Consider the following 9,519-nt stretch of genomic DNA (forward strand, 5'->3'; position numbering starts at 1 on the left):
GCTGTGTAGCAGCACTGCTTTTTAAGAAACAGATTTTTTTTTTCTTTCTTTTACAAATCTATTTTCAAAACACATTGTGCTCCACAAAATCGTTTCCTAAGGTCTGGGTTTGTTGGAACTAAGTGATCTTAAGGTGTCCTTTCTAACCACAGTTGTTCTATGATTGCATGATGTGGGTGATATCCACAAGATCCCTGTCTGGGATAACTGGGATAATACCCAGCAGCTCCATACAGCCCAGGCTCAGTGGTTTGTGGCAGGCTGCTGTGGGTCACCTCCTTTCACCAGCCATGAGCACCTCTCTTGCTTGGCTGGACATCAGCAAAGCCTGTTCAGGAGGAGTATGTATTCCTATAGCAGTATATAGCATAATATTATATGAATACTATTACATAGTCACGACCTCCTATTACCTCTCACACCCTTCCTCTTGCCCAAAGCATCAAGTTCAGGACTTAAGAAAATACAGCCAGGGAGTTAATAAAAATATCAATTTAAAATTAGATGTTTCAGTTTTATCCTATGAAATAAAACTAAAAGCCTCATCACATTCAAGTTAAATCTGCTCAGAAGCCAAACACATGCAGGATGCTTACCATTTCCACTTGTTTTCTGTTTCTTTCTTTTCTTTCCCTTTCTCTTCCTTTTTAACCTTTTTGTTGTTCTTCTCCTCTCCTTCATCCTTAGATTTTCTTTTCTGGGTTTTCTTTGGGGTCTCTTCCTCTTGGCTCTTCTCTTTATCTTTCTTCCCCTTCTCTTTCTTTTTCTCTTTTGGCTTTTTGTCCTTGGTGCTCTGCTTTTTCCCCAGCACCTCTCCACTCCCCACCTCCTTTTCCTCGGCCTTCATGCTCTGAATCTGTCCCCATCCTTTATCTCCTTGTTCATCCACCTCCTCCTCCTTTAGTCCTTTTCCACCTTCACCTTCCTTCCCTGCATCTCCCACTCCTAATTCCTCACCCAACCTTTCCAGCTCTTGCTGCTCTTCCACCTTTTTCTCCTTCTTTATTTTCTTCCTCCCCTCCTTCTCCTCCCCCTCTATTTTTACCTTCTTGCGCTTCTCCCCTCTCCCCTTCTGCTTTTCCCTCTCATCAGCCTTTCCCTGTGTGCTGCTGCTCCCTTGCTTGCCTTCACTCTGTCTGACTCCACAATTCTTGTCCTCACCAGCACCATCTTCCTCCCCGATGTCCTCCATCACATTCCCAAGGCTTTCCTCTAACTTATCTTTTTTGCTCCCTCCTTTCCTCAACAAATTCTCCCTCTGCTTCTTTGGCTCTTGCTTCTTCTCTGTTTCTTTTTTTCTTTTCAGGTTTCTTGCATCCCCTTTCTGCATTGGGACATGTGGGTCTAGCTCCTTCTCCACACTCTCCCTCAAAGCAGTGACCCCCACAGCCAGTCCTGAAGCCCCAGGCTCTCCAGAGAGGAATGCAGCCACACCATCATCACCTCTACTGGGCTTGAGGAGCTGCAGGAAGCAAAAAAATGGGGGGAAAAATGGTTGATATTGGGAAAGGAGACAAAGCAAACAGATGCACAGAGGAGGAGCATACCATGCAAGATTGGGTTCGGGGAACTATGGTCATCCCACAGCTTTCCTACCCCAACTTTGTCCTCTGTCTCTGAGAGCTGCTGTCCCACTGCAGGTCCCTCTCTCTGGGATTTACTCTTTGACCTGTAACAAACACACAGTCCCTTCTCATAGCAGAATGGCTGAGGTTGGAAGGGACCTCTTTGTCTATCTGGTCCAAGCCCTGCTCAAGTGTGAGCAGGTTGCCCAGAAACAAAATTTTAGGCACAACAGGAAGAACATAAAACTATTAAAGAGCATCCAAAGGAGGACCATGAAGATGGGAAAGGATCTAAAAGGCAAAGAATAAGAGAAGCAGCCAAAAAAAAAATCACTGTATTTGTTCAGCCCAGAGCAGAGGAGGCTAAGGGAGGCCTCATAGCACCTTACAACTCCCCAGAAAGACAGTGCTGAGCTCTGCTCTCTGGTGACAGTGACAGAACCTGAGGGAATGGCATGGAGCTGTGACTCTAAGGAGAGGGTCATGTAGAGGTTAGGATCTTCACCAGAGTGGTGGGCATGAAATAGGCTCCCAAGGGCAGTGGTCACAGCCCTAAGCTGTCGGAATTCAAGGAGTGTTGTGACAATGCTCTCAAACATAGGATTTGGATTTTGAGAGGTCCTGCGTGGAGCCAGGAGTTATTTGCTATGGGTCCCTTCCAACTTGCAATATTCCGTGATTCTCAGTCTCTCCTCTCAGCAGAGCTGCTGCAGGTCATGAAGCATTTTTGTGGCCCTTCCTTAGGCCCTATCAAATATATTCAGGTCTCTCTTGTACTGGGGAGCCCAGAATTTTAGGAAGATGTAGCCTCTGCATCTTACATAGAGAAAAAAAATAAGGGATTGCTCCTGAACAAGCTCACATCACTTTCAGCACAGCAGCACCCCAGGCTGCAGCAGATGAAGACAACCCAAAGCAGCAGAGAGCAGCCTCTGTAGGAATGGGATGGCCTGTTTGCAGCTTACAGCGTGACATTTCCCCTGACAGGACAAGAGGAAATGCTTTCAAACTAAAAGAGGGGAGATTTAGACTGAATACAAGGAAAAAGGTTTTGTTTGCGTTTTTCGTTTACAATAAGCATAGCAAAGCACTGGAATAGGTTACCCAGTGATGTAGTGGATGTCTCATCCCAGGAGACATTCAAGGTCAGGCTGAACAGGGCTCTGAGCACCTGACTGAACTGTAGATGTCTCTGTTTATGGTAGGGAAAGTTGGACTAGATGACTTTTAAGGGACCCTTCCAAATGAAACAATTCTACAACAAAGCTCAAATGAGCAGAACCACAAGGTCTCCTGATCAAGCATAGACACATCATGCCCATGGTCATCTCCAAGAATACCCCTGCCTAGTGAATGGGACAGTTTTGCAGGGTTTGGTGACTAAAGTAGGGCATAGAGGTGGCATCTGAGCATCATGGAAACACTGGGGGAAGTGGTAGTCTTCGGGCAAGACAGGGCTTCCATGACTGTGAGGACTTGCAGACAGACACCCTCACATCCCTCCCAACAAGGGGAACAGAGTATCAGTGTGTGATTAAGGGGTTGTGTACTTCCTCATCAATAGGCTGCAGGATGACAGGGAGCATCCAGATCCATGATCTCCACTGGCAGCAACATGGGTGGGGAAAGCAGCAATGTTTTTATCAGTCAACAAAGAGGTCAGGTGAATTTTTGGAAGCTCTGTGGTATGTGCCAACACCATAAAGAATCAGCTTTCCTATATAAAGAATCCCAGAGCATCCAACAGGCAAGGTTGGTTTCAACAAAGGAAAGGGAGTTGTTTCACTAATTTCTAGGAGAGCAGTGCTAAGTTACTGGGCTACAGGACTCTATAGCAATCCAGGGCTCCAAAAAGCCTTCAAAGTTGCTCAGGATGGAGGAGCAAACGCCCCAGAAAAACAACAGCTTGGAGATCAGCACCAACAGCCTATTTTGCATCAGAAAGGAATAACTCTGCTCATTCAGAGCAAACCCTAGTTGCTGGCATCAACACTTCATCACAGCAAGCCACTGGATGGGGTCTTCCCACTCTGTTTTCAGATCCCTACGCAGAGTCAGCATTCCCACTCTTGACCAGCAATGCCTCATGGCTTCCTGACATATCGAACTCAAGACCCTAAATGGCTCTCTCACATCCCACCAGGCTCCCCCATGGAGGAGGCACGGCCTTCAGCCAAGTTAGAGTATGGCTTTGCAGTCAAATCCCTGGAGAAAAACTTGTTTTCCCACAGCCCAAAGCAGCTCCAGGGAAATAACACCAGGGAGATGGCCCAGTCCGGATGCATTTTTGGAGTATTGCACAATTTTCACTAAACTCATTAGTGCAAATAGCTTGGCAAAACACACTTCAATCTTATTAGGAGCCGGTTGATTTGTGACTCAGAAGGCAAAGTCCTGCAGCCTTTTCAGAGGAGATCCTTCCCCAAAAGGTCTTATTAGAGGCTTCTCACTGGACATGAAAGCCCCTGCCTCTACAAGGTGGAGAGGATTAGCCTGCTGAAGGCCAGCATTATGAATGCAGGTTCCTATCTCTACCCAGATCTAGCACAGGGAGAGGGACAGAAACACCCTTTTCCCAGGCACTGTGAGACTGCTTGTCCCCCCAGTGTTTCCTCACCACCTACCTCCACATTTATGTAGGTATGTGCGGCCAAGCAATTGTGTCTTGCTGACTTGAGCATCCTTCTATGCTTTGAAAGGTCAGATCAGGACAGGAACCTCCCACATCCACCCAAAGCCCAGGATACACACTCAAATTCTACTTGCATTGTTTTCTGGCCATCTCTGGGGGCCACCAGAGGCACCAATATGCATCCAAGCTCCATAAAGGCATGAATAGTGGGGTGGTCTCAATGATAAAGGAGATAAAGGATAAGTTTCTATTTCTCTCCACAGAAAAAAAGCATCAAGAAAACAGCCTGATTTACCTGGAGGAGTCCTTCAGTCCCACTGATGACCCTTGGTGGAGGGTAGAATCGGTTTCCTCCTGGAAGGGATCAACAGCATTGATGTGGGACAGGGTTAAAAAGGCAGAGTTTGCATGGGTACCCCAACAGCAGCATTGCCCCCCAAGCAATCATGCAGATCCTGTGACAGCAGCCACCCAAGCCATGGTCCCTGCATCCCACGAATATCACCTTCCTCTTCCTCAGCCACCTCTTCTAGAAACCCAGAGCCCAAACCAGTGGGCATAAATTAGCCTGATCTCTCCAAGCACGGAGGCAGCTTTGAGGTTTTATTAGGTTTGGAAATCCATATCTTAACTTCAATGCTAAAAGGTATTTTGTAGAGCACAACCAGTAAAAAAAAACATTACCTGCCTTATCCTCATGCTTATTAGATGTACTGCTGTTACTGGTGACACTGGGCCAGGATGCCAGAAGGATGGAAGTGCTCCAAAAAAGATGCTTATAATCACAGCTTATGTGCATTCAGGCCAGCTTATTCCTTACAAGATTAAATGGCCATTGTAGCAGATGGCAAAAGGGAAAGAGAAGCGAGGGGCAAAGCCATAGGTGGGAAATACAAGAGGGAACAGTAGGGAAGGAAGTAGGGAAGCAGGAAAAAAGCAAAACCACAGGAAAAAAAAATGAGGACAGGATCTGGAAGCAAATGAGCTCAGGTTGGACTCAGAGACCCCAAAGCTGCCAACCAGCATACAAGGCTATGTCCAACGATGCACTGCCCTGAAACTCATGCCAGCTTCTCTCAGTGCTTGCCAAGCACTGGGGATCTTGTTAAGAAATTCTGACTCCCTGAGTTTCTCTTTCCAAAAGCTTTCAAGGGAGGCCAAAACCACACAGGGATTTTTCTTGAAAGCTGCTCATGAGAAGCAGCTGGGTTAACTCATTAAGGGGTAAAAAAAAAAAGCTGAGTTAATTATAGGTTGATTATGGCAATATGCACTTCTGTTCTCTGGGAATATGTCTGCTCTCAGATTCACAATCATGCAGCCGCCATCAGAAATTAGGTGGTCAGTTCAGGAGCCAGGCTTTTCCACAGAAATCCTGCATGCAAATGCTGCTGAGGATGGTAGCAATAACAGGACATTGACCATGATGCTTTTTAGGTTTCAAGGCTGCGGCGCAGCTCCAATTGGGAAAGATCAACATTGTCAACACCATTTGCAAGAAAGATGGAGACTCAGCATGGGAGGGAGTATCCCTGAAACAGCAAAAAAACCCACCAAGGGGTTTTTCCATAGCTCTGCTATGGGGAAAACATCCATGGATTTATCTCCAGTCCTGGATGCCAATACAAAGTACTGCAACTTCTCCTAAGGTCTGCATGGAGATAGGGCTCCACCTACCCCTACCCAAGTGAGATACATTAACGTGGGTAATGCAAGATATGCAGGGAATTGCCTTGGATACATGCTTCCTAGCATTATCCCAAGAACAGCAGCAGGTCATAGAATCATAGAATAGGGAAGACTATTAGCGAAGACTAAATAACTTAAAGGAATGCTGTTGGGATGAGACCTATCCCAGTCTCATGCTTGGGTGAGCCATCAATGGTGCTTCCCATTAGGGCCAGCTCACACTCTTGATCGACACTAAATACATTGAATGCAACCTCAATGCCGCCCACATCTACTAGTAGAGTACACAAGCTCCAGTTCTTTTATTTAATTGAAGTTGCTCAAAGGATCCTTCTTGTGGGCTCACAGCAAGCTACGGGACACTATCCCCACAGCTCCCTTGAAAGTAAACTAAGAGTGTTTCTGAATCCCTCAGCACAGAGACCACCACATACCAACAAGGATGCAGCCGTCTCCTTCACCGGAATCCCATCCTGCCAGCTTGAGCTGAGATCTTTCTCTTCTGCAACCTTATGCCTTACAGAGCTTCTTGGACAGAAAGAAGAGAGAAGACATGTCTTTTCAATTAATAAAAAAAACTCTTTTAATGATAGTAATGATTCCAACCTGGAATAGTCAAAGCCCCACAGCTCCCACCCCATCCCCACAGATGCCTTCAACCCTTCCATCCAGCTAAGGAGTTACCTACTGATGGTGTTCTCCTGCAGTGGTTTCTCCTTGACCTTCTTCCCTTTCAGCACAGCTGTCTACATACCAGAAGAAAGGAACAGAGAAGTTAATGCAATGGGTTTAGTGCCTGTGAAACACCAAGGCACAGACAAGAATCATCTCCAATGCCCAAGTATAGAAAGGGCTGTCACATACCTGCCCCATGCATGGTATTTCTTCTGGTTGCTCCTTCACCCGAGTCGTCTTCAGCACCCCCTGCCCCTTCTCCAACTTGCTCTTTTGCTTCCTGAGGATGATAACAAATTTATCCCATAGAGGCCAACCTCTCTGCAAACACCTTGGTGACAATAAGTCATGGCATACAGCTGCACTGCATAACCTTACCAGAAAAAGCACTCCCCAAAAGGGCTATTAGGAGGGTTTACCAGTAGATCACTTTAGGAATGAGCTGCCCACTAGGACTGGCTGCAACTGCATAAAGCCCCAAACCCCACCAAGGTGCCCACCGACTGTTGCTGTCCTTTGTCTTCTTGGTCCTTGAGACCCCCATGGCTTCATTGATGGCTGGCTCTTCAGGATGGGACACAGAGTTAAGGCAGCATTCCCAAGGATGTACACTGCAACAAGATGGAGATGAGTGACAACATCCCAGCAACGCTCTCAGGGGAAACCCTACTGAGCGCTCACTCCATAGCTCAACTTCCAAAAAGACCATCAAGCAGCAAAGCATTAAACTTAGCTCCTAAAACGTTGATAGCTTCATTTTCACCACTCTGTCCTAAAATAAATCCCCATACAACATTAACAGCTCCATAAAAGTAGATGGAGACTGTTTGCTGGGCTGGATTTGCACCCAGAAGATGCAACACAAGTTACCCACTGCACTGAATATACCAAAAAACAAACAAACAAACAAACCAGAGCCAAAATAATAATAACATATAGCAAAAATGCAAGTGCACAATTTAGAATCTGACTTCACAATTAGGATACTATCAACAGTCACCTCCCCTCCTTCCTACTGCTGGCGCAGGCAAAACCCCCCTAAAAGTTACTGCTTCCCCCTTGAAACTCAAGGTCTAAAAGAATGCAAGAAATAAAGCTCTGATTCAAGCTATGTTAAGGTGATCCTCAACCCTGAAGGTCCCTTCCCATCAAGGAAAAGAGTGAATTTTCCAAGGGTTGAAGGGCAAGCTGTAAAGAACCACAAGACACCCTAAAAAGTTGTTAAGAAACAACAAACACTTCGAAGACTTCTGTTTTACCAGCCCTTGTAGAGCTGTGAGAGCTTACAGCTGCTGGTAGGACTATTTTCACCCAGCACAGGACAACATGCTCAAAACCACCCAACCACTCCCCCCAAAAGAAAACACCCCCCCCGAAGTCTGTTTATTTTAAGACTCTCTTGATCCTGATTGGAGGCTCCCAGCCCAAAATGCACCCTGGGAAATGAAGTTTTCAGCCCCCAGAATGAGTTTAAGGGTAAACCTAGCCAGAATGCTTTTAGCAAGGGGGCAAAAGCACTTTGTATTGCTTCAGAAATAAACAGCATTATGCAACCCCTTCTCTTCCAGGGGATTTCACCCCTACTATCAGATAATTAGAAGTCTAAAATGCAGACTTTCTTGCTTGCTTCTTACCCATCAGAGCCCCACGGTTGACTTCAGAGAAGTGTTTAAACCCAGGCACTGGGTGCAGAGCTTGAAGCTTCATACACACTGCTGGCCATAATTTTCCCATGCTGCTCTCTCTCCAGCCCTATTCACGCAGGTAAAACTATTGGTACCACCTGCACTGATTCCCACCCAGTACCTCTTTGCAGCTGAGCCTCAAAAGGATCTCCTCATCAGCAGCACATGGGGTTGGTGGAAAGGGGCTACAGGTCTTTCAGAATGCTTCCATCTCAGTTGTGGTGCTCAGGGACTTGGTCTTTGATGGTTGAACTTGATAATATCGTTTCTTTTCCAACCTGAATGGTTCTATGGGCACTTTGCATGGCACAAAATGTGACCTTTGCCCCCAGGTTTGTTTTTTAAGGAAATTTTTAGCCACTGTCCCATATTCTATGATTTGGGTTAGTAGCTCTTCCACCACAGATGTGGTGCTAAAAAGAGACGCGATGTAAGGTGGTCTTGGTAGTGGTAGGTTGTTGGCTAGACGCGATGCTCTTAGGAGTCTTTTCCAATCTAAGTTATTAAATGGGCACTTTACATGGCAAGATAGGTGACCGTTGCCTGCAAAGTTTGCTTTTAAGGAAACTTTTCAGCATCGCCCCATATATGGGCAAATAGCGGGGCCCTGTGTTTCCCTTGGGAAGGTGCCAAAGCGGAAACACCCCAAGGCAGGGCTGGCTCCAGGAGAATCCTCTTTGATCCCATTGCGCCACAGAGAGAAGAAGCACCCAAGCCACCTTTCTTGCTGGATGAGTAAAAGTCATCAAGGGGTGGGAGCCTGCCCCAGGCCAGGGAGCAGGAGACAGTGGCATGCTGTGGCTTGTTTGCTCTTGGAAGCCTTCTATAAGCTGGGGACTGGCATATATTCAGGGATTTCATGTAGTTATTTATTTATTTCTGTGCCTATGTGGATTTATTTAACCTCGATGAGGATTTCTCTTGAGGTCTCAGTGCTGGCTGTGTTGTCCGTGATGGGATAGGGTGGAGTTTGTAGAGCAGGTGAGCTAGGAAAAAAAACCTATCCCAAGCCATAAGTGCTCCAATTTGCATATCTCTCCTCTCCAAAAAAAAAACAAAAAAACAAAACAACAACAACAACAAAAAAACTGGATGTAGATTGCATATTATTATATGGTTTCCCTTTGCAGATGCTAAAGCTCTTTGAGATGAGAGCAGGATGACTCCATCTGGGGCTCTCCAGTGGGATCTCAGCATGGTTTGATGATGCTGTGGCACTGTCACCCCGTTGGTAACAATGTCCTCTTCAAGTTTCAGTCCTAGCTAACTTCCT

The 9,519-nt window shown here is 46.2% G+C and overlaps 1 protein-coding gene across 3 annotated transcripts; it reads right to left on the minus strand.

Moving 5' to 3' along the window:
• Window positions 1-59: 59 nt before the first annotated feature.
• On the minus strand, window positions 60-7,931 carry LOC121110015 (spore wall protein 2-like). 3 transcript variants are annotated; one of them, XM_046926908.1, is made up of 8 exons: window positions 7,849-7,931; window positions 7,062-7,172; window positions 6,751-6,841; window positions 6,571-6,632; window positions 6,321-6,414; window positions 4,493-4,551; window positions 1,597-1,669; window positions 60-1,462 (listed from the first exon to the last, which is right to left on the minus strand). In XM_046926908.1, the coding sequence occupies exons 2-8, from the start codon at window positions 7,103-7,105 to the stop codon at window positions 593-595; spliced, it is 1,293 nt and encodes a 430-aa protein (XP_046782864.1). In that variant the 5' UTR covers window positions 7,106-7,172; window positions 7,849-7,931; the 3' UTR covers window positions 60-592. The 3 variants fall into 3 exon arrangements, with proteins under 3 accessions (XP_046782864.1, XP_046782868.1, XP_040552020.1); XM_046926912.1 differs by having other exon boundaries at window positions 7,562-7,931; XM_040696086.2 differs by lacking the exons at window positions 1,597-1,669; window positions 6,321-6,414; window positions 6,571-6,632; ... (1 more) ...; window positions 7,062-7,172; window positions 7,849-7,931 and adding an exon at window positions 4,882-5,335.
• Between the last annotated feature and the right edge of the window lie 1,588 nt (window positions 7,932-9,519).

Source organism: Gallus gallus, chromosome 2 (genome assembly GCF_016699485.2).
Source record: "Gallus gallus isolate bGalGal1 chromosome 2, bGalGal1.mat.broiler.GRCg7b, whole genome shotgun sequence".
NCBI lineage: Eukaryota > Metazoa > Chordata > Aves > Galliformes > Phasianidae > Gallus > Gallus gallus.

Excerpts from the sequence above, each read along its gene's own strand:
- LOC121110015 (XM_046926908.1), bottom strand. The coding sequence starts at position 7,105 with ATGGGGGTCTCAAGGACCAAGAAGACAAAGGACAGCAACAGTCG. Across the intron at positions 6,842-7,061 it reads ACAAAGGACAGCAACAGTCG|GAAGCAAAAGAGCAAGTTGG; the intron begins GTGGGCACCTTG and ends TATCATCCTCAG. Across the intron at positions 1,670-4,492 it reads GGACTGAAGGACTCCTCCAG|GTCAAAGAGTAAATCCCAGA; the intron begins GTAAATCAGGCT and ends TGTTTGTTACAG.